Here is a 26,207-nt window from a genome sequence, read left to right as displayed (position 1 = left end):
ATGTCATTAATATTTAATATGAGGTGTAGATAGTTGACCGTAGATTAATGATTGGAGAAGTTTGTCGGGGGGTGCGTTCAGCAAAGAACAACATAAATAAACAAAACCATATTTATTTATTTTATGCCGACGTTTCGACCTGAGTTTCAGGTCTTCATCAGGGGTTGTGGCCTGTAGAGGGAAGATTGGTTGGTAACTGACTGTCAGTAAAAGTACTGAAGCTTCTATAACTTTTCATTTGTGTGTACACCATATTTTGATATCTACGTAATAAAACCCTTGTGTATCCACCAGTAGTCGGTATTGTGGTCAATGTATAACATCTCCCTCATGTTCCCATGTAAGTTGTATCAATAGAAAATTTATTATTGAATCTTTAATAATTTTAACAATATATTTAAAAAATATGAGGCATAAATAAATATTCTTAAATAAACAAATATTATATTGAGAGAGAGAGAGAGGAACAGTGATTCAAGCCGTTCTTAGGATGAACTTCCCCCATTAGTTCATGACAAAACGTGACTGTTATACGGTTACAGAATCATTTACTCATTGAGATTATAGTCTATTCTTCATGTAGAATTTTCGTTAGACAGTTTCTATTTTCGACTGAAAACAGTGCTCAACCCTCAAGCAGCGATTTTCCATACTCTATTTTGAAGGCCAACTCTAATTTTCATTAGCTCTGCTAAACATAACCTGGTGATATTATTACAAATTAATTGTTTTCCTAAAAATGTGTAAGTGAAAACTGCGGAACAAGTGGTGTAAATATTATGCAACGTCTCGGATGCTGTAACTTTTTTATATCTTGAAAACTCAAAAGAATTTTTCAAAATATTGGAAAATTCCTTGTTTTATCACTATTCATGAGTAGTAGATTCGGTGCCTAAAATATATCACTGATTTAGTCGGAAATATTTCAACAACAAATTCAAAACAAGCCTTTCAAATACAATCATGGAATAATATTTAATTTTCCAGGAAAAATTGTAATAATTACCAACTAAACTTTTTTTTCTCTGTAAGATTTTCCTTTAAAATCAACAACAGTAATATCAAACGAGAAAAAAAATATTTTTTTTTTAACTGTTAAATATACCGATTAAGTACAAAAAAAATTTTTAGTAGATTATTGCAGTTAAAAATCTATCGTTTTACTAATATAAAACTTTTTTATTAAAATGAAATATTAAAACTTAACTTTATATCCGATTTAAATTTATTCGCCGTGATTTAATTCTTGAAATAATGCGCACCCCGTGGACCGGAAATCTCTTAAATAGATAAATGAGCATACACTAAATGCAACATTGATGAGCAATGCGTATATTTATCGCTATAACAAAAAGATAATATAAAACTAAAAAAGGAACAATCAAAATGAATTAGCGTAATGAATGAATTAACGTTGAAGTACAATATAGTGAAAATAGTGAAGTAATTAACTATATATGATAGAAACCATATTAAACATGCCTGTTGACATGGGTTACGAAAATGAGCAGCCAAATCAGTTAGGGTTAAATGAACCAAAAATGAGCAAATAAAAAAAAAAAATCATTCATTCATTAAACTGTGATCATAACTTTTTATTCGTAAAAGTTAAACACAGCCAGTCCCCGTATTAAGTCGTTTTTGAGATATATCCTCAACTAACATCCGGAAACCTTTTATGTCAGTAGAGATTCAAAATTATGTCACTTGAAGAAAAAAATTTTTTTTCAATAAACATTAAAGCCATTAAAATATATAAAAATACGTTCAGTACTCATTATATAAAATATTTCACAGATTAACTAGAGGTTACAAAATAGGATACAATATGTATGTGGAGCAGAACTCGACTTATGTCGAATTCATCGTAAATCACTTTCAAATGAACGGATCCATGACCTGTATCCATCCAGCCCTCAAAGATTATAAGAGGTGAAACACGGTTTTTAACGAGAAGAATATTATTATACTTATTATTTCCAATAATAAGTTTGTATTTTTGAGTACCTGGAACATTCCTCGGCGTTGCAAATAGTTGACTAAGTTAGTATCAGTGTTAGTCATTGAACACTGAAAAAATACCCATTAAAAAAAATACGAAAGAATCCAATCCGTTTTGTTTAACAAATCGTGCTGTTTGATTTAATGTATAAATTGGCGTGTAAGGATAGATTTCTCTTTGACTCAAGATTCCAAAATTCACCAATAAATAAGTTGAAAAATTTGAAGAAATAATGAAAGGCCGGCGATCTGGGGTCACGTCTCCCCTACAAGAAATGACTTAGACAGTTCTGTGAAGCTGCCTCCTTCGCTCCCGCGTTCATAAGCCCTTGCTCCTAATGTTAGTTTTCATTCCGAACTTTCATCCATAAACTATTTCTCTCCTTGCAGATGTGGCTCTCGATAGAAATGCCCATATCACCGCAGTTTGATTTTTTTTAAATTGATCTCCCATCTAATCGGTTCGATCCAATTGCAATCTCAAGGTTTTTTCATTAACTTGCTTGAAAATATCATTTCTGCAGCAGAAGTAGCAATCGGTGGTCCGGATGTGGTCAAAGAAACGTTGGCTCTCATTAAACGATTTTATTACTGTTTCAGTTTTTTCTTAAAATCTTCCTTTTATTAAGGAAATATTCGTATTGTTGAAGAATTGGAATAAACTTATTAGTTGATGAACCTCAATCCAGTGTAGAAATACCTCTCGGTCCCTGCTAAGCCATTTCTTGAAAGGCCGTGTCTTTCCCCGTTCCATTCTGGTAAAAAGTCCTTTCTAAACTATTTATCTATTTTCGATTATATGATAGGAGTAACTGAAGTTTGTTAGTACAGAATTCGCCATGAACGCAAAGGTTTTAGTACAAGAGCCCAAGAGGAGAAAAAAAAACCAGTTATTCCACTAAACTTCAACTATTTTATAGTAAATTTGACTAGCTTTAATTTGAGTGTAGACAGAGATCTGTACGTTTAATGGTTTCTGAAATAAAGTTCTTCATAAATCGAACTTATTGTCCGAACAACTATAAATCAATTTATTTTAGCAAATATCATGAAAACTACTATTCCTAGGAAGGTAAATGTCATAAACTACTTTATAGCTCATTAAACTAGCTTTAATTTGAGTGCTAATAGACATCTGTACGTCATATAGCTCCTGGGATATAGATTTCTCAAAATAAATTAACTAACTACTGATATTTTATGAAATGTTGCTTTTTAAAAGACTCTATCTCGAGAACTATTGGACTTAAATATCTCTATTAGGGTAATATTTCCGAAAATTTACTCTTCTTTAAATAATGTTCTTTTAGATTTTCTAGTGTTGTTGGAAGTTTTTAAGATATAGAGCTCCGAATGAAAAATTAATGTTTTTTTTTATTCACCTTACCTATACTTGGCAGACTCATCGGTTATGAATAGTAATTATACATATTTTTCATTAAAGTAATAAAAAATTGGGATGAATAACTGCCTTTTTTTCTTCCCGGTTCTTGTACTATTTCAATAAAATATATACAGGCGAACTATATGACTGGACTGAATGCATATATTTGTATGAATGTATTGCATTATATTATAATGTATTCTGTAACCATATATAAAAATAAAGAGGTTTGAAAATAAAAACTGGACTGAATGTGGTTTTCACAGGGATTTTTTTCCCACAAATTTTATATAATTTATTTATTTTTCATATGGAATCATTTCAGACTCCGTTAAAACAAAAAATGGTACCTTATTAATGCATAAAGATCACATACATTTTTTTTCACATTCATCATCTTTTTTAGTATCATATCAAATATAATTTTTCTTAACAGAAGTTGTTGGTATTCAGTTCTAATTCGTTTTTCGTTAGTTTCTTTCTTTGTGTAGAAGAATCTAGATAACTCTATAGATCGACGTTCCCAAACTGTTTGCCACAAACTTATGCCAGGATTGCCGCAAGCTAATGACAGGGCACGGAAGCAATACTATTTAATTTTTACTATGATCATGCAATTCAAAGGTAGAATCAATTTTTATAAAATAACAATGCCATCAACTCCTTGTCTATTGTGCATTTAGCACTCGCAGGTGATTTAGTTTCAGAATAAACACATAATTAATTTCGAAATTTTCGATATATTATTAATACTGAAACCAAGATTAAAATGGTACTTTTTATTTTTATTTATTTTTTTTTTTTTACGAAAGTATCTATTATCAATGGATACCTTAATTAAAAATATTATATCATAGTTCATGCGATACTTTGTGTTTTAATGAACATTCCATTTATTTTATTATTTTATTTATTTATTTAAACGGTGAATTTAATTTGCGCCGTTTTCAACTGCTGTGAGGATAATTGTAAAGCAAATTATTTTAGCTCAATAATTGTTTGGCGAATTTTTTTAAGCCAAAGATGATGTTGCTGCTGCTGCTATAGCCAATCGTTGAGTGCCGGGGATGGATTTTATCGCATCTAGTAAACGTTCGAAACCCAGGACGAATTCATTTTTGTGCTAACGACAAAATCAAAATAACAGATTTAGAAGTTATAGTAGTAAAGCGCCACGTTTTTAATAAGTCTTACGTCAAGACCAGTGTTTGAGCGATCAAATCGGTGACTTCGAACACATTTTAAAGACTACCTGCTCTTTACGTCAACATGAATTGAGGCACAGTCCAAGTTGCCCTTCACTGCCAATAAGGTCACTTTGTGTTCCTTTGTCTTGGTTATTTTCAAGATGGCTTGATGAACTTTTATATATTATATTTACTTCATGCATACGCACAACTGAAATGTTATAAAAAATCAATATCCTCCTCATGTAATTTTTAAAAAAATGTAATTATTTAGTATTAAAGTTACATAATTAAAAAAAATCCTGTCATAGATTCCCATAACGAGTGGGGTTTAAGGCGAACTGTTTCCTTTCCTCCAGTTAGGTATAGGTTTGCTGATATAGCCACTTCTTTTTGGTGTTTCTAGACTTTCCTGTTGCTTTTTGTACATCAGCTGGGATATTCCTGCTTTGTAATTTTAATACAATTCAATTCATTTACTACTATTAACAATTTTTTGTTCTTATACACTCACAAAAAAAAAATCAACTGGTATACAATGACCACTAAGCAAATACCGTAAACGATAATATATAACATTTCTATAATTATGTTAATTATTTTTTTCTCAACACCTAAGGTGGACTGGGACGAACCTTCGGACACGTATCTAATATTTTTCGGCCTAGTACGATCAAAAATAGTTTCATTGAAATCGGTGATCCGACATTGGTACACCATACTGAGGCCAGTGGCGAAATCTTGCATTCCCTTCGTCTCTTTGGGAGGAAGAGAGTTTTAAATACAATTTTTTAGCTTTTATCAAATTTTAAAAATTATTAATTTAAAGAAAATACCAACTACGGTTCAAAAAGGCTTAGTGAATCATGACTTAATCAAATCTGAAAATCACCTACTTAATCACTTTACTTCCAAAAAATCTCATTACATATTATTTTTCTTAAAATTTCAAAGGTTTTGTTTTGCAGATTTCGAATTTTTCTTTTAACTTTATGGATAGGTGTTACTTCGAAAATTCAATGTTATAAATAATATTGTGATTTTAATACTTTGTCTCTGTTGGTTGCAGTGCAAGAGAATTTGATAAAAGTACTGAAGCTTATATAACTTTTCATTTGTGTGTGCACCATATTTTGCTATCTACGTAATAAAACCCTCGTGTATCCTCCACCTGTAGTCAGTATTGTGGTCAATGTATAACCTCTGCCGCATTCATTTGTAAGTTGTATCAATAGAAAATTTATTATTAAATCTTTAATAATTTTAACAATATATTAAAAAAATAAATAAATATTCTTAAATAAACAAATATTATATTGAGAGAAAGAGAGAAACGGTGATTCAAACCATTCTTAGGCTGGGCTTCCCCCATTACTTCATGACAAAACGTGACTGTTATACGGTTACAGAATTATTAACTCATTGAGATTATAGTATGTTCTTCATGTAGAATTTTCGTTAGACAGTCTCTATTTTCGACTGAAAACAGTGGTCAACTCTACCAGCGATTTTCCATATTGTATTTTGAAGGCCAACTCTAATTTTCATTAGCTCTGCTAAACATAACCAGGTGATTATATTATTATAAATTAATTGTTTTGCTAAAAATGTGTAAGTGAAAACTGCGGATAGTCACAAGTGGTGTAAATATTATGCAACGTCTCGGATGCTGTAACTTTTTTATATCTTGAAAACTCAAAAGAATTTTTCAAGATATTGGAAAATTCCTTGTTTTATCACTATTCATGAGTAGATTCGGTACCTAAAATATACCACTGATTTAATCGGAAATCTTTCAATTTTTATACCTGTAACAAGCCTTTCAAATACAATCATGGAATAATATTTAATTTTCCAGGAAAAATTGTAATAATTACCAACCAAACTTTTTTTTCTCTGTAAGATTTTCCTTTAAAATCAACAACAGTAATATCAAACGAGAAAAAAAAATGTTTTTTTTTAACCGTAAAATATACCGATTAAGTACAAAAAAATTGTTTAGTAGATTATTGCTGTTAAAAATCTATCGTTTTACTAATATAAAACTTTTTTATTAAAATGAAATATTAAAACTTAACTTTATATCCGATTTAAATTTATTTGCCGTGATTTAATTCTTGAAACCATTATTTCGCATCCCGTGGGCCGGAAATCTCTTAAATAGATAAATGAGCATACATTAAATGCAATATTGATGAGCAATGCGTATATTTATAACTATGTCAGTAGAGATTCAAAATTATGTCTCTTGAAGAAAAAAATTTTTTTTCAATAAACATTAAAGCCATTAAAATATATAAAAATACGTTCAGTACTCATTATATAAAATATTTCATAGATTAACTAGAGGTTACAAAATAGGATACAATATGTATGTGGAGCAGAACTCGACTTAGGTCGAATTCATCGTAAATCACTTTCAAATGAACGGATCCAGGACTACCTGTATCCATCCAGCCCTCAAAGATTAAAAGAGGTGAAACACGGTTTTTAACGAGAAGAATATTATTATACTTATTATTTCCAATAATAAGTTTGTATTTTTGAGTACCTGGAACATTCCTTGGTGTTGCAAATAGTTGACTAAGTTAGTATCAGTGTTAGTCATTGAACACTGAAAAAATACCCATTAAAAAAAATACGAAAGAATCCAATCAGTTTTGTTTAACAAATCGTGCTGTTTGATTTAATGTGTACAACTCAAGATTCCAAAATTCACCAATAAATAAGTTGAAAAATTTGAAGAAATAATGAAAGGCCGGCGATCTGGGGTCACGTCTCCCCTACAAGAAACGACCTTGTGTCCCTTATGCTTTATTCAATGTTCTGTGAAGCTGCCTCCTTCGCTCCCGCGTTCATAAGCCCTTGCTCCTAATGTTAGTTTTCATTCCGAACTTTCATCCATAAACTATTTCTCTCCTTGCAGATGTGGCTCTCGATAGAAATGCCCATATCACCGCAGTTTGAATTTTTTTAAATTGATCTCCCATCTAATCGGTTCGATCCGATTGCAATCTCAAGGTTTTTTCATTAACTTGCTTGGAAATATCATTTCTGCAGCAGAAGTAGCAATCGGATTTGGACTATACATATAATATAGTGTATCAAACGAAATAAAATTCATGATACATATACAATTCTACCAACCTCATACTGATTTACAGTTTGATATCTTGATTGAAAAATTAAATAAATAAGGAGAAAATACGATCGATAAATAAGTCCTCCTTGTGGGTTCGAGAGTCCTTCAGAATCCACCCAGCCTCATAAAGAGGTTAAAGTTAATTGGGAAAAAAGCTGGGGATCGAGCGTGATTCTGACCAAATCACCTCCTTACAGTACCGTTGGTATAGTAACGGTACTTACTTACAAAGTACTGAACCCTTGCACTTCGTGGGTTATAGCGGTAATGATTTATTTTAATTAAAATTTTGTTATAAAATATATATGTTATAATAAAATAAACTATACATAACTTATATGATACAAAAAATAACAAATGAAATGTTTAAAAACAGCGTTAACAAAGGAACTTCTAGTGACGATTGACATTAGAGAGCTGACAATGACCCCCTACCACAGCGGCTTTCAACAGGTGGCGGCCCCTATTCTGTCATCATGTCTGCTATTTTTCACCTCTGGTCTCGTAATTCAATACCAAAACTAACTCTGATATCCCTAACAAATAAACCTAAACAATGCAGTGTCTGTGGTCGTCCAAAAAATCTGTATAAGATGGTCGGAGAGGAGCGGATAATTAAGTAATAATGAACACAAGTAAAACTTCGATCTAAATTTTATTGCCTTTATTAGAGGCGGCAGAGTGGATATTTTGCTACGCGCCCAATTGACTGCAATTCAACTGAGTTGATAACCCTAATGAAAACCGGAAATTTAGGCAGAAACTCAGCATAAATTTTCACATATTTGTGTTAGGCCACTGACCACAGCCCCTGACTATCTCCTCACATTCAATCTAGGATCAACATTAAACACACCATTATTGTTTTTAAATTAAAAACTGAGATGTTTTTTTTATTTTTGGGATGGAGGAGGACTCAAAAATAATTCTGCACGGGGTGCCAAAAATAAATCCACCATGGACTCAAAATGGTTTCTATACCAGTGTTGCAGTTTATTAGCATGCCCATGCATTATTCTACCATATGGGATTTATATTTTAAGTCATAAAAGTATACAGATATTGTACATTTGCAATTGTTAGGAGAAGGTCAACTAACATGTGTTAATGGGACAACGCTAAATGTGTATTTATGTTTAAATTTTTTTGCTGATAAGCTTTATCCCTGCAGGGATTTTGACATTGAAGTGACCTATTTTTTATATAAAAGTATTAATTATACTGCATTGTTCCACCACTGTACATCACTATAACATAAGTTCAATTTTAAGAAAAAAAATCAATGATAACTCAACTAACACTAAAAATTTAAATAATATGCTAATATTATTGGTAGAATTAAATGAAAATAAATTAAACGTATAAAGTAATAACAAAAAATATTTTAACAATTAATCTTTAGAACCTTATAATCTAAAAATTATGAGTCAATTAATATATAAAAAACAATAACTATAAATAGCTCTGGATAACTGATATTTGAAATATATATAAAAGGTTTGTGATAGTAAAATACAATATGAGTATTATAAGATGAATTGAGATAAAATGAGTAAATAGAAATCCTCAAATTAAACTATTTTAATCTTTTTTATCTATTTATGGCACATAAAAATGTTAGACCTTGCTATGTATCGAGGCATTAGTAATTATTACAATATGTCATTTATTAAGGTTTTTTGTCATCTGTCCCCAATACCTGTTAGGGTAGGAGCCATTCGACGAACCGCTTACTGCATGCCCGGGTATGAGAAAACATCTGTGTTAAGTTTGCCACATTACCAGAGTCCCAGGAGAAAATTAGATTTGCTAACCTTTAAGTGTTCTAACAAAAATAACAGGTTTGAGGAGGGACCGGAATCAAATTAAGCAGGTACAGGCCCTTCCTGGACATGTCAAATTTTTTCATCCACTGAAAAAGTCCTGATTAGGGGGACGCCTACCTCGGAAACGTCCGGTCACCGATGGGCAATGAGAAAGGAGATTCAACAATAAGGAAACGCCCTAAAAGGGAAGGGGGAGAAAAGGGGCAAGGAATCTAGATCAGAAAAAGAGACAGTCAACAGGAACAGTTAGATGAGAGACGACCAGGCTTGAGAGAGCAGCAGAAGCCAGAGCAGAGCAAGATGCACTTCGACCAGACGAAGTTGTGAGAACGGCCACGAGACCTGGACATCCCTTATGAACAAGACGACACCTACGGAACTACATTCCACGGCATCAGCAGCTATAAGTATAAAATTAACCAATAAGTAATAATGTAATAATGTATATTTTATGGCAACCTTTATCTGAATCATTACAATCATTTTAATTATAGTAATAAATTGTAAATAAATACTTAGTTTCTTTATGTAGTTTATATACTATTATATAACCCAATATACCACCCTTTATTATGATATATAACAAAATTTTATAAATATAAAGGTATTTAATTGGTAAACTGGTAAACACACAAATAGCCTTTGGAAAAGAATCCAATTATAATAATAGTTTTTAGGACTCAATATATAATTAATTAACTTATTTTTGGATAATTGGCTTCAGCGATTATCCTGGCATCCCGATTAAATCTCAAGGCAGTACATAGCAACCTGACACGTATTACTAGGTATATTGCTGTTAAAAAATATTCTAAATAATTAAAGTAAAATTAATTTAACAACTTATTTGTGTTTCATTTTGACCGCACCCCCCCCAAACCATCTTCTCCTCGTACTAGTCATCCACGGTCGACTATCTCTCATAATTAATTAAAAAATATTATAATTAGAAGTTCACTTTTAATTTGCTGCACTTTTAATTTGCGTAGAATTCATACCCCATATTATATTCACTTCAATTCTTCAATGCATTTTGCATATGTCCAAGGGATTAATGGTGTTGTATTAGAATAACTTAAATAATCCCTTTTTAAAAACTCCTAACATAATTCTCTATATCAAAAATTCATTAAATTTACAATGAATATTATTAGTTTTATAATCCTATGTACATAACTTACAACTCAATGGATTTAAAACAATGTTTAGGCTACTACAATATTATTTCTAATACATGCTAATTAAATCTCCTCATCTGAACAGATTTGTTTTTTAAATGTTTTGCCAATTATTTTATATTTATATTCATTGAAATGGCAAAACAAATTACAACTGAAAAACTTAATCTATCTAAAAAGTATAAAAAAAAAAAATACCCAAAAGTAAGAATAATATATAGTCAAGAAAAAAAAATCCTTTTATTTTTCAACATCAGAAATATTTTAATCCAATAATTTTATGGTTTTACTGAGTGAATCACAAAATATTAAAATAAAATCAATAGAATGAGTATTTTCACAATTTATGAGTATCAATATCAAGAATTAAAAATTGAAAAGTTCCAACATTATAATTGAAGGTTTGAATAATTTTATCCAAAACTAATGTTTTACGTATAAAAATTATATAAAATTTAAGCTTTCTCCTTTCTTATTAATGAAAAATAAAACATTTTTAGGATGTTAGTGGTCATAATTCATAATAAAGAAAAATCCTAAAAATATGAAAGCTGTCATTACAGGATTCATAAACTGTAATAAGAAGTTTTATGGAATATAATAACTTAATTATATTCTTGTAAAGTTATTACTACAAGAAGAATTTTTTTAACTCCCTGCTGGTAAAAGTTTCTTTCAATTCTTATTCATGAATAATATGGGTTTAAATTATTGTTTATTTATTTTTACTTCCTTATATATAGTGTTCTACCTAAATCAGGAATGGTATTACCATTCTCCTGTAACCAGAGTGAGAAATTTTATTCTATCTATCCACAAAAAATAAAATAATAATCTAAAAAAATTAAGAAAACATAAAACTACATTTTAATTAGTAATGATAACTTTTTACAAAATCCTTTTTTCTACTGTAATGTTATTTTAGTAATGTTTCCTTGTATGCTATTACAGCCGCACACTTTCATAATCCCTAAAATATTTTTAGCGTACAATAAATATTTATGAAGAGTTTTTATTAATAAATTAAATACATTTTTCCTAATCAAGTTAGATTAACATTACAAAGAACCTTAGAAATTCTTATTGTTTAGAAGTTATTATTCTTTTTCAAAAATGAATAACGATAAAATGGTTATGATAAATAGGTGTTTGATTAAGTCATTAATTCATAAATTGAAGAATCAAAAACAGTACCTGAATGTTAAAGCACCACCAGCCAATTCGGCTAAAATTTTAGCTAGAGCCACTGTAGGCCCTTGACCACCCTCTACAACTTCTTCGATGTGAGTGTAGGGGCAAGCAGAAGAGTCGCCCCATACTTTTGACCACCATATTGTTAACAGAAAAAGATACAAACCATAAGTCAGCACTCCATAATTATCAGCAACTGAAACATGAGGATAAATCATAATTGAAGCTTTTTTTTACACTAATCTTTCCACTTAGAACTATTGCGTGATTGTGATTACTGGGTTTCCTCCACATTTTAGTTTTATTGATCATCATTTTAAAAATATATAGATGAATGCTGTATTTATATTGAAATACCTTAGCCGAATTGAAAATATTAATTGATATTAAGCAATTACTTATTTCATTTACTTTTAGGATAAAAAAGAGAGCTAATGATGAAAACAGATTTTAATTTATTCATAATAAATATTCTGTGGTTTGTCTTAAAAAAAAAATCTTTTTATACTAAATAATTCAACACACTATCCAAATTTTAGTCTCAAAACATTTATTTCATTTACACGTCCAACGTTTCGGCCAATTCGGCCATCTTCAGGGACATCTTAATTTACTATGAGACATTTAACCTTTTTAAAACACTCTATACAGGCTATTCTGCCCAGGTCAAATATATACATCTATTAAGTCCAAAATACAATAACCACCTAATAAGTCAAAATATAAAAACCAGTCCAATTATTTCTCTTCTACACACAATTTATACACTATATATTATAACCTCTCTTATAATATATAGTGTATAAATTGTGTGTAGAAGAGAAATAATTGGACTGGTTTTTATATTTTGACTTATTAGGTGGTTATTGTATTTTGGACTTAATAGATGTATATATTTGACCTGGGCAGAATAGCCTGTATAGAGTGTTTTAAAAAGGTTAAATGTCTCATAGTAAATTAAGATGTCCCTGAAGATGGCCGAATTGGCCGAAACGTTGGACGTGTAAATGAAATAAATGTTTTGAGACTAAAATTTGGATAGTGTGTTGAATTATTTAGTAAAAAAATTGCCAGTCTCAAGAAAGAAATTTAAAGATTATAAAAAAAATCTTTATTTATGATGTGATGTTAAAATGTTTAGACATTTACACCAAAAAAAACTCTTTATTGCTTCTTAGTAAAAATTAAAAAAAAAAAAAAAAAAAAAAAAACTTGTGCCTTGTGACCTTAAATACCTTGTATTTTTTTTTTTTATTATGACAAATGACAAAATATTATTTTACATTACAAAGACAAAAAAAAAATATTTTTCGGGAATGTATACCTTAACAGCATAAAATAGAAGAATCATAGAATTTTTTTTTTCAAAGAAAAAAGAATCATAGAGGATAGAATCATTTTTTCATTCACTGCATGGATAAAAAATTAATCTAACTTAAGTAGTGAGGAAGCCAAAATAAAAAAAATGAAGATTGTTAAAAAAATTATTCAAATTCATTTAGTATGTTCGTTTTCAAGATATGCAAAAAAATTATTTCCAAAAAGTGTTGGTTTTTGTTATTTCCCTTCTCCTGATGGGTATCTAACAATTGTCACACAGCCTATACCAGAATGGGAATGTCAAGATTCATTTTGCAGAATCTGTCGCAGATCATAGCTACAGTAACATAATAATTATTTACTACAGCAAAATAAATAATTATTTTTCACAAACGGATTCAAACCTGGGCCCTTGGAGTTAGTAGCACAGTAGCACACCCTACTACTAAGCCACTCTACTCTCCAAATTTCACTAATAAAATAATCTAATCATGTCTTAAGATATCTGCTAGTTAAATTTACCTATGATTAATTCAAAACAAGTTGAACACAACTCCCAAGTGGCGATGCCTTCCAGGAGGAGATATTTTGCTAGAGTTGACGTTGGCCAAACTTTATCAGCTAACTTCCTTGCCCACCACGCTATAAGGCAAGAGAGTATAATGTAGCCTGTGGACACTGTAAGTCCAAACAAGGCTCCCATATCTGAAAAGAACACAATTGATTACGATTTAATATCAAATTAATAATATGGATAAATAAAGATATTATTTTGACATCTTCAAAAATATAGTTTAAAATCAATACATTTATTTCCAGCCTCCTCTGAAAAGTAACTGCAGCTTGGTTACATTTGATATAAATAGATCAAGAACTTGTCAATGGTTTGTTTGAGTAAGTATATTCGGTATTAGTCTATGTTCTTCCTACAACTAACAATATAAGTCTATGTTCTTAAGAAATGAGCAAAGAATTTCGGTAGATTGTAGACATTATTAGGTACAGTTAGATCGAATCCTTTAACTTCTAGTTGGTACTCTCTGAAGACAAATAAATAATAAAACTCAAATACCCTAGTCAGATGTCTACTAAAACAGGGTTACTTATCAAGAAAGGACTTAAATAGAAATATTGGTCCAGAACCATTATTTTTAAATATTAATACCTTAGCGGAAATACAAAAATTACACATCTAAAGAAAAACATCTCATCCCCAATAATTTTATTCCCCGAACTTCCAAAGGAAATTAAAATTTATTAAATTATTATGATTGTACAGACATTTAATTTTTCTCAATGATAAGTTAAATATAAATTTTTTAAAAAAATATGGCTTATATTATAAAATTCAGTTAAATACACACCAAAATGAAAATGATGCTTCTTACTGTTTAAGTTGATATTCAGAATCTTTCATTCATCAGAAATTATATTGGAATACTAAGAATAATCTTCTCAGTTTTGATTCTTGATAAGCATAGAAAAAACAAAATTTTTGGCCCATTGTAAAACATGAAGGTGGAGATGTAATGATTTAGGGATGTACATCAGCTCCTGGGACTCACAGCTTACATTTTATGGGCATTATCACCAATATACATTCATATAATGAAATTTTAAGAACCAATTAAGAACAAATGCTGAAAAATTGAACAAAAACAATTTTGTGTTTTACTAGAGTGACAATTTGAGACTTACATCACATTTGATAAAAGAATGGCTAATTTTTAACTATTTCAAAGTTCTGTAAACCCTTTCATAATCAGCTGACATCAATTTAATTGGGTACCTTTGAGCTAAACTTGAGGCTGAAATAAGGAAACACAAAATTTCGAACCAGGAAGTAAAATAAACTTTATTTACTTGATGAATGAGGTGGTTTTTTTTCTAATCATACAGAAAAGTTGGTTGAATCTATCCTTGGGCCATTTGTAGTGATATATTGATAGTCAAATTATTTATGTATGAAAATGTCTGTCATTTTTTTAATTGCACATATTACTCCAAAAACATACAAACAACAGAAAATGTTTTAAAATAATTTTTGAATAATCAAGAACTTGATTTATACAAGCAGAATATTTCACACTTACTGGTTTTTGTTTCATTTCAATTATTTTTTATTTAAACAACTAATTTTTGATAAAACTGGTCTTTTCAGCATTTAAACTTATCCTAATACATTAAAACTGGATGCCAAAAACTCAATTAAACTCCATGCTAGGAGACAATTGAGCTTAATTTAACAGTGTTGCCACTGGACCTATGAAATAGAGGGAAATAAATAAATCCAATGGTAAATTTAAGAACTAACTCATAACTCAAATATTTTCACTTTATCATTTTCTTACATTTTAAAGCAACATTTTCAGACTGATTTTCTGAAAATATTTCATATAAATAGGAATTTGATAGGAAACTTTCTTCAATTTATTATATCTATATCTATTTATTACTTTAAAGTCTAGGAATTTTCATTTTAAAATCAATCTTTTGTTTGAACTACCACTAGATCTACCCAGCTAAAACCAACAATGATTTAATGTGTATTATTATTAAGATGCGTACATCTTGCTTTATTACTAACAACTTATCAATAAATAATTAAGAAGCTGTAATTTTTAAAATAATAAAAGTTCAATAAAATAAGCATAAAGCATTTTATCATTCCTATGAATGATAACATAATACACATAACATTATAAATCCAGGAAATACCATCATTTTTGTTATAGTTCCTAATTGTATGAGTCTTTTTGTATACAGTGCATCACTATCTTACATTGAAAATTAAAATTAACATAGCTTGATTCAGTTAAAATTTGTAAGGATTTTTCTCAATAAAGGTTTTAATAGCAATAAAAAAAATAATAAAGTTACTGATAAGCACATGAGTATAATACATCGGGTAACTCATTACTGGATCCATTTTACAATGGATTTACTTGTTTCTCACATAATATTAGTACGTTAAATGTAGTAAATTAAATTAATACATTAGTTTTTAAAATAATCAGTTAAATAGCAATAAAATTATTTTTTAATTAGTATTTCTTGTATTAAATGCATTTACGAACGATTAAATTTTGTATTAATTTAAAACATTGATAAACTTTAGTCAAATACTGCTTTTCTGATATGACTATTATAAGTATTAATAAAATTATATTACCTTTTTCTGTGTTGGTATATTTTTATTTAATCCTTCAATTGAACTTGGATCTGGAAATTTACCTCTAAAACCATCAGGAGGTATATAAATAAAAGTTAATGTTTACATATATATATCTAAATATTTTATTTTTACTTAAGTTCTACAATAAATATCTACAATGAACATTTGTGTTTAATTGGTTAAACACAAAAGAAGAATTATTCACTTTAGATAACATTTTTTATTAATAATAGTTCATGAAAGATTAATGTATCAATTCTCAACTGCTAAATTTTCACATACCTCCCACAATATTTTACTACACAAACTTGTACTGGCAGCAGTTCTTTTCTAAAATTAGAGATTTATAAATTGTTACAGTTGGTTTTGATCTTATAACTAATTTAGGGTGATGGTGATAAAGTTTTATTTACACAAAATTTATTAATTATTAGTTAGTAATTAAAATATAAATGATTATAGTTTTATTACCTAAGTATTGAAATATATTGTTTACAATTGTCAGTTGAAATTAAAAGATGTAACACATTTTCATTCAATTCATATAATTGAAAATAAATATTTCAGTTCTTTGAATAGGTACTAAAAATACTTTTCAAAGGTTTGAAGTCATTACTAATTTTGTTTAATTTATTGAATAATTTAAAAACATTAGACAAATATTTAAAAGAAAATCTTAAGTTATATGTAACTAAAAATTGTAAATAAACTCCATAATAAGTATAATTAACAACTTGACTACCATGACAGTCAAATCGACCACTTCTTAAATGCTTCATATTTCCACAAGTGATTGAACTTGACTTATTTATTTAAAATGAAATACCAAGTTATCTATTTGTAAATATCTTATGATGCTATGTATTCTTAATGCAAAATTTTCAAATTCATTTTTACCCTTTTTTTTATTTTAGATGCTTTTTTTTTACATGCTATGCTTCCAGATTTCCTTAATGAATCAGAAGTCTTCTTATTCATGTATAAAACTATGAATTCTGAACATTTAATTATTTTCATTCAATTAGACTATCTTTTAAGAATCTATATGAATTCTATACATATAAGTTTTTACAAAAAGTAAAAATACATGGTTTAAATATACTACTTGAAGTTTTTTTTTTCAGTTTAAGCGTGACAAGTGAAAAAAAACTGTATATAGTCTATTTAAACCATGTTCATTTACTTTTTTGTAAAAACTTATATGTATAGAATTCATATAGATTCTTAAAAGATAGTCTAATTGAATGAAAATAATTAAAGTGACAAAGAGTTGGCAAACACATGTATGAAGGTGATAACAAACTATTTCATGGAATTCGAAAAATGGGATGTGTGATTTTTTTATTATAATGTTTGATTGGATATGACTACATTTGTATCTCCTAAGTCTTCGAGTAAGATGTGATTCTATTGAGTTGTTCATAAAGTAAGGTAGCAACTACTTTTAATCATAATGTAATTTAAATCCGTTTGAAGTTCTAATGATAAAGTTCTCCAACCACAGATCTTCTTCTACTTCTTATTATTCAATTCCTCTGTAAAATTTAAATATTGAGGTCTTACCAAAATCGTTATTACTTATAATTTGATGCTTTTTACTGGCTTACATAATTAAAGATTTAAAATAGTATTGTGCACAGTGTCTAGTGTCTCTTAGGATTACTCAAAGGATATAATGTTGTTAACAGTCCATTCCATTTATTGAAGAAAACATGTACAAGATTAGCTTGTAGGCATTAACTAATACGTTCCATATAGATAATTTAAAATAAAAAATATTTTGTTTAAAGTGATATCTTTGACTTAAAGTATATCATTAAATATTTAATTTATTATTTTAAAGACAAATGCCCTAAATCCCCAATGGACATTCACAAGAGAATCATCCTGAGCTTAATCTAAAATTTAACTGTAATACAGGAAGTTTTGCTTAAACATTTGGAACATGGTATTCTTAACTATTCAGAACAGAAACCAATTTGAATGAACTTGATAATACAGCCTCATACAATTACTTCTACCTTGATAATTTATTGGACAACAAATGGGACAAATGCAATAAATGAACAGAGTTTAACGCATACAAAAAACAAATCTGTGGATATAGAGTAAATTATCTCGTGAGTCCACACTTTATTGGGCCAAATATATATTTACACTTTACTATCGAAAATTTAAGACTTACTCTTAATATTAGTACACTGTCTCCTAGTTAAATGTTTAATGAAGAAAAAAATACTTATTTTAAATTTTATAAAAAAAGTCAAATATTGAATTAACATATATAGGCTTCCTACTAAATTTTAAAAAATGATTGTGATTGGTTTTTTTTTTTTTTTGTACTTCCTTCATAAATCGCGAGTAGCCTGAAGTGGAGATTAGTTTGAGTTTTAAATTATGCCCTCTACAATAGATAATATCTCTCACTTTTATCACATTCTAACTGAGTAGCCTAATCATAAATATGTATATTGTTTATGAGTAGTAATATGTTTTCACAATAATATTTAATCCATATATTAATATTATTTGCAAAAATAAACATTTAAAAAAAAATTTATTGAGAAGGAGTGCGGTTATGGATTACTGTGTTATTTTGCCTCGGGCCTGGACTCAGTTGAAGGTGGTGCTGATTGAATTGGAGGAATTACACAATAAAAACGAATCCGATGATAACTATAAGGTAAAAGCGATTTGGAATAATAAAAGATTAGTTTTGCTTTACTGGTAATTGCCATTTAGGTACATATCTTTTCAGATAAAAATAAAGCTGTCTGAAACAAAAATATCAAGAACAGTTATTTTGAAACTTTTTTTTCACATGTCATACTTGTAATAATTTAAAAATTTGGCGGGTTACAAAAAATATGAAAATTATATGGATTCCACCGCGAAACGTCTTTCTATAGACCCATCGTCAGCTGATCCTGGTCCGGGGCAAAATAGTCCAGCGGGGCTTCTCCGACTCAAAATTTTTAGATTTCATTTTTGTAAATACTGTTAATGTATTATTTAAGGTTTATTATGGAAACATATTACTACTTATAAGCAATATACATATTTATATAAAAACATTATACATCAGGCAACTCTGGTACGATATGATAAAAGTATGTGATACAATTAATAAAAAAATATGATATAAACATTTTAATTTGTTTTTCGCTGATACAAAAACATTATTACATTAAATAAAATCTTATTATGCACATAATCATAATATCTGTTAAAATAAAAAATAAATTACTCATTGTCATTGATTTGGTCTTTACTTTTCTTTCTCTGCTTCACGAACATAGCACCGCACTGAACAATTAAATAAATTCGTATTACCCTTTTTTCAAGTAAATATAGCGCCTGACAAATTTATTTTTAGCTCCTTGAGCTCTTTTAGAGAGTTCTCTAATTAGGATAATAAAGTTTTGAACTATAATGGATCCATGGATAACAATTTTATATGGGGGAAAAAAAGACAAAAAGAACTGACGTATAGTACCAATCGTAGAGAGATATTTATCTTTTAGCAGTTTCTAAACAGTATTTATTAAACTCAAAGTGTCCAAGCAAGGAAGGAGTCAGTCAAAATCGAGAATTGTTTACATAATAGAAGAATAAAAATAACAGAATTAAATAAATTCCTGCGGATACTGGCAGCTAAATGTATCAATGGAGTTTTTTGATATGGTTTATTCAGCAAATTAAAATTTATTTCATAAGATCTCCTCGATTTCCATACTTGGAAAAATTCACACGTCAACAGGTATAATATCTCATTGAGTTTGAATGAACTTGTGCAATATACTTAGTTTAAATCAACCGGTAACCAATTACAATGTTCACATCATATTGTAGGATTGCATAAGATACAGGAAAAATTATAATAATAAATTATAAGATACTCTTAACTAACAAGTTTTCCTTCCATGTCATTCATAAACTTATAAACTACAAAAATCTTCTCACCATTTCACCAAATTCTTCACAACCCTTCTCTATCCTCTTGTACTTGTACTTGGTCACTACCATACATCCCCTCTCTTTCAGATAACATCCAAAAATTCTTACATCCCGCTATACCCACCCTTCGAATTGCTTTCAGATCTAAAAACAAGCTATCTAAAATCTACTCGCATCTTAAAGACCGATACCATGTCTTACAGCTCATCCCTTGCCCCTCTCCCGATTACAATTCCGCTTATATCGGTGAAATCAAAAATCCCCTAAAAGACAGTATCACACAACACAAATATTCCATCTCTTTTCATAATTATTCTGCCTCAAAACTTTCAAAATATTTCTCATTTTTAAATCATTCTTTTGATTTTTATCATGTTTCTATACTTGCCATAGTCCACAACCATAACAAAACATTTATCAATGAAAGCTTTTATATCCAACTAGAACCTTTTTCCGTCAATTTAAAAAACCGATAAAGAAAACTTATCATCAACATATTTCCAGATACTTAATTTTTAAAAAATAGTATACATTTTTCCCTCCATTTCTTATTTTTAATTATCTGTCGTTATCCTTTATACTTCTATTTTTTTCTTACTTTTACCCATCTAGAAATATAAGTTATAAACGTATTCTTGACTTTTTACGTTAGACACGTCGTCTATTCCAGTATATATTTTTAACTCAACTATTGGCCGTTTACCCTTTATCTTTCTCATCGTTCTTTTTACACCCCATCTACTTCTATACTCTTTTCTCATTACTTCTTCCTTACCCACATTATTAAGTTATGTTCACATCATGTTCTTTTTGTCCAAATTATTAATTACTCCTTTTGTCTTGCATTACTTTACATTTTATTTATTTCATTTATTTATTTCAATCTAGTATTTTACTTACATATTTCATTTCTCATTTTTTTTCATGATTTTAATATTAAATAATTATTATTAAATTAAAATATTCACATTTCATTATTACTTTTGGATTATATAACTTTATATTTTATTTCTTTAATCATGTAATTTTACTTATATATTTAATTACATAAATATGTGTTTTATTTCCCACTTTTTCATCAGTTTATTTTAAATAATTTTGTGCATATATTTACTAACCAGATTTTCACACTTATTTTATTATTTGTTCTTTCCTCTTATATGTTCTTAATTTTATTATTAGTTTTCTCACTCAGCCTTTATCTTTTTATAATATTTAGGCTGTACATGTCTTTCAATACTATTTTGTATCTATAATGTTAGTTGTTTTCTTATTTTCTAATCATTCTGGAATTCCTCTCATTATGGTTACTATCTTGTTTTTTGTTCTCAGCCCTGATGAAGGCTTCTGGCCGAAAAGTTGGCACTAATAATTAAGTTTTTACTTATTTGTGTTCTTCACTGACCGCACCACTAAACAACTTTTCATATATATTATCTTTGTTCAACTATCTACTCATCATTATAATTATTTTTTATGTTTCCTATTCCTAAAACATGCAGTTACAATATAGGGTTGAAACAATGACATTTCAGGAAGCGTAAAGTGTTTGAAGAGTCGATATACCTGCATTGAGAGTGTTCCCGTGAATATCTTTGCCACTTATATTTTAATCTGTCAGTTATTCAACAATAAGGGTATAGATTTTATATTTTTTGTGTGTGGTCAAAGAAATGTTTTAGCGTTTCAACCAAATTTGCGTTGGGCCCGTTTCTCTACAATGGTAAACTGATACCACACATTATCAAACGATCAGTTAAATTTTTGTACTGTCAATTGATAAAAAAGTGTAAAAAAATATTTTAAAAAATAAATAAACGGCTTTCAGTCTTATTTAATATATTTTTATCAACACCATACATTTATCTGGATTATAATAATTCTTTGACACATTACATATTTTCATGAAATTGGCGTAGAGGTAGAAAGTTGCTTCTTTGGTGATAACAGATTTGTACAATCGATAACAATTTCAAAAGGGTGGGTTACTAAAAGATGCTTGAACTAATGTAGTTTGTAGAATATAGTAGTAATTAGTATATTGTTAAAATGAATACTTTAGGACTCAGTGTGATATTTAAAATGGGTTGTTTGTGTTCTAAAGATGATCTTGTTATTGGCAATTCAAAATATTATATTTTGGAAGAACTTGGACAAGGGTAACCTTTGACAGCAGTATAATGCAAGATGTTTTTTCTGTTATACTGGTTCGATCTAAAATAATGTATTTATCATCTTTCAGAGGGTTTAGTACAGTTCTACTAGTGGAACATGCAAGGACAAGAAAAAGATATGCTGTTAAAAAAATTGTTTGTCATGGCAGAGATGATCAAAAATGTGCACTGCAAGAAGTTGAATACCATAAGTCATTAAATCACCCTAACATCATTCCTTGTCTTGAATATAATGTTTCGGGGTGTCCAGATCCAGTTTTAAATACCACCAGTCAAGTTTTGTTGTTACTTCCGTATTATTCAGTAAGCTCTTTATTTTCCTGTAGTTCTAATCATAAGGTTAATGTTGCCAGGGTTTTTTATTATTCATATTTCCAGTTCTTTAATTCTAATTTTAGAGAGGTACTTTGGGTTACTGTCTTGAAGCAAGGAGCAAAAACAAACAATATATGGACCAAGGTGACATATTGAGAATGTTTCTTCAAATATGTGATGGTGTAAAAGCATTTCATGATGCCCAGCCTGTTGCATTGGCCCACAGGGATTTAAAACCAGCCAATATTTTATTGGATGTTGATAACACACCTGTGATAATGGATTTAGGTAATTATCAGTTACAGGACTAATTAACATATGACAATCTGTATTATTATTTACTGCTACTCATTTCATTTATTTGCTTCTTTTTTATTTATTTTTTTAAAAACATTTTGTGTGTATCAATATGCATCTTTTATCAGATATGTATTTTGAAACTTAGTCATATAACATATTAATTCATTCAAAAAGTTAATTATATCACTAGTCCAGAACAATAATGATGGAACTGAAACTTTGTGAAATTGACTTTATTGTTTTGGAGGGCTCAAAGATTCATTGACTTGATGTTTTTAACCTGATATAATTGTACTTAAAAATTCACCAAGGTAATAATTTTGTAAGTACATTGTATTAATTTATAAACACTTATTTAGGAATCTAGGAAATCCATTTTTGAGCCTGCCGACATTATAAAGTTGATTGCACAAAATTTATCAGTTGTGTCATTATTCTTCCAGAGCAGCAATTTGTCTTTTAGATTACTTTACCCTTATGAGCGAGTTCAGAATGTCCACTTAAATATATTCTGAAATTTGAATAAATAATGCTGTACTCATTATTTAAATGTATAAGCTCCTGCTATTTGTAGATTTATAAACTAGTCTTATAAACTATTCCCCATTTTGCCCCCTGATTTTTAGCCTTTTATTATATTTTACTTTAATGTATTCTATTACATTTTATTGTGTCTACATGGAATCAATTAAGTTATTTTGTAAATCATGAGATACTCAAAAGAAGAGGTGGAATTAGAATGTTTCATGATTGAAAATTGTATAATTAGTTATCGTAAAATAAGTTTTTTTATGGTCATCTGAGGAAAATCTACCATTGCTTATTGTTAATTAAGGTTTATCCAATAAATCTCGTGTGATTTTTTTATGGTTCTGAAAAACAATATAATTTTATTAAAAAAATTGATGCAGTGCACGCATGACACAACTTTCACTTAACATCCTACTTTAAATATAAATTTATCCTTCTTGGTTTCATGTCAGATGTTTCTATATAATTTGCTGTGGCAATACTTTCCTATATTGATTTTCCAAATAAGTCTTTCGGTTGACACATTGACTAATTCCAATTTCGACATTTTCAGAGAACTGCTTTTAATAATTGTTTTTGTATCTTGGGGGCCCCGTGGTTGTTTATTCATATTGGAAGAAGATAGTTGACTGTAGGAAGATGACTGCCACTCGGACTATCTTCCTACAATCTACTCCATACAATCAAATATCTTCTTCCAATACTTTAATAATTTTTCTCATTGCCAAATTTTAACATTTCTTTTCTACAAAAGTATGGTATAAATATAGTTTGCACATATATAGTTGTATATATCAGTTTGCTAAAATTTTCATCCTGCTCTTAACCATTTATTCAATGCTAAATTGTTGAAGAATCAATATTGAAAATAATTAGAATAAGTTTATTGAATTATCCTGTATGTATAGGGTGATATATAAGTGAAATTATAAAAACCTTATCTCTTATAACTATAGTGGCATGAAAACATTTTACCAGACTGTCAAAACAGAAAACTACACTGTACTTGAGTCTGCCAGTTTAACAGTCAAGCTCCTGTTAGAATAGATCTTTGATTGTTGCATTTTTCTTCATTTTCTATTACTTGCTATGAATTTATATGTTAAATAGTATTTTTTCTAAAATCATGGGCTTTTCAAAGTGTATAATGCCTTTATATTACTAATTTTATTTCCGGAAATGTGTTTTTAATTTGAAAAAAAAAATGTCTCCCTTATCTCCATAAATTAATTATCAAATACTCTTATAGTTTATATTTATAATTTTTTTCATCACAATTAAAATTTTGAGATGGTTGATTGTTTCAAACCAATATAATTTAAAGGTATTTTAGAGGAAGCCATTTTGAAAATTTTGTGTTATATTCTGTTATTCTAATTCAATGAGAATAAAACCAAGCTGATAGTAAAGACTGTTTAATTGTACATTGATGTACTTAGTTTAATCAAAACTGTTGGAGCCGTAATTGAGAAAATCTGAAAAATTGATTATATAAAGTGGCACATAGGGTTAGTTGGTTTTATTGAAAAAGTTGCTGTTTTTAACATCAATGGGAATTTTAGTTTTTCAATTTTTAGTCACGTTGTTCATGTACGTACACCCACACAAACTGACACAGACCATTTTGAGAGACTTGGTTAATTGGACTCAGGGGACCTTAAAACATGTATTTCCATTGAAAACATGAATACATAATTTTTCACCATTACAGTACTTCCTGTTACTATATTTTTCATATATAGGTAAGCGATAGTAAAAATTGGAAATATTCTATCTATTATAATAGTTGACACTTATCATTACTTTATATTGCGAATGAATTTATATTATTTCAGTGAAACTTCTTTCAATGCATATCCCTGTTTAATGAAAACCTTTCTTGACAGATAATTTCACTAATGTGCTGGTCAATAAAGTACAGATTTAATGCATTTGAATTTTTCTATTAAGGAATTCCTCCAGTCCGAATGTACTCACTAATTTTATTCCCCATCAGCTTTTCACTCCTCTATAATGGACAGAAGTCATAAAAATAATAATGTACAAACTTATGATTCTATAACTATATTTTGTGGGCCAGTTAGATAGTTCTATTTTTGTCGAATATATGAGAGCGTTAACAAAAATTTACAATAAGTAAAAAGTATACATTATGTAATTTATATATGTTTGTATGTATTTATTTAATAACTAATTAATTTTTATTATAAATAAATGGAAAAATTTACCTTATGTAGAAATTATATTTTTATTCCATCAACCAAGAAGGTAGCTTGGTTGTTTTGTTTCAATTGTTTTATTTTGAATTTTTGTTGCAGTTTATTCTATATTCTGTCCACTTATTTTATTTGGGGTTATTGACTGCATCAATAGATATTTAGTCATTGTGTATTAGCAGTGTATGTTAAAAAATAAAATAAAAAAACCTTCCTCAAAATTTATACATTTCATGGTCTTAAAGTAATGAAATGAAAAAATAACTTTATTCTGGGACATATGTCCCCTAAGAATAATTATATGGTTCAT

The 26,207-nt window shown here is 28.7% G+C and overlaps 2 protein-coding genes across 7 annotated transcripts in view; one reads left to right on the top strand and one right to left on the bottom strand.

Annotated features, from left to right (window-relative positions):
- The window catches only part of AQP (aquaporin), a gene marked incomplete at its 3' end in the record, with an annotated part of 49,242 nt that extends 32,498 nt beyond the window's left edge, over positions 1-16,744 (bottom strand). The window contains 4 exon segments of one of the 3 annotated variants that reach the window (XM_067051286.1): positions 11,913-12,105; positions 13,752-13,934; positions 16,402-16,465; positions 16,687-16,744. In XM_067051286.1, the coding sequence (XP_066907387.1) occupies positions 11,913-12,105; positions 13,752-13,932 (374 nt within the window). 3 annotated transcript variants of the gene reach the window in all.
- A 5,576-nt stretch (positions 16,745-22,320) lies between these two features.
- LOC106689184 (serine/threonine-protein kinase 16) overlaps positions 22,321-26,207 on the top strand; it is a 12,224-nt gene continuing 8,337 nt past the window's right edge. For all 4 annotated transcript variants that reach the window (XM_014434059.2, XM_014434056.2, XM_014434057.2 and 1 more), the window contains exons 1-3: positions 22,321-22,520; positions 22,604-22,838; positions 22,934-23,138. In XM_014434059.2, the coding sequence (XP_014289545.1) occupies positions 22,411-22,520; positions 22,604-22,838; positions 22,934-23,138 (550 nt within the window). In that variant the 5' untranslated portion in view covers positions 22,321-22,410. The remainder of the gene's footprint in view (positions 22,521-22,603; positions 22,839-22,933; positions 23,139-26,207) is intronic.

Source organism: Halyomorpha halys, unplaced genomic scaffold (genome assembly GCF_000696795.3).
Source record: "Halyomorpha halys isolate HHAL.00 unplaced genomic scaffold, Hhal_1.1 Scaffold1291.1, whole genome shotgun sequence".
NCBI classification, from domain to species: Eukaryota; Metazoa; Arthropoda; class Insecta; order Hemiptera; family Pentatomidae; genus Halyomorpha; species Halyomorpha halys.
This window is presented reverse-complemented; position numbering and strand designations above follow the sequence as displayed.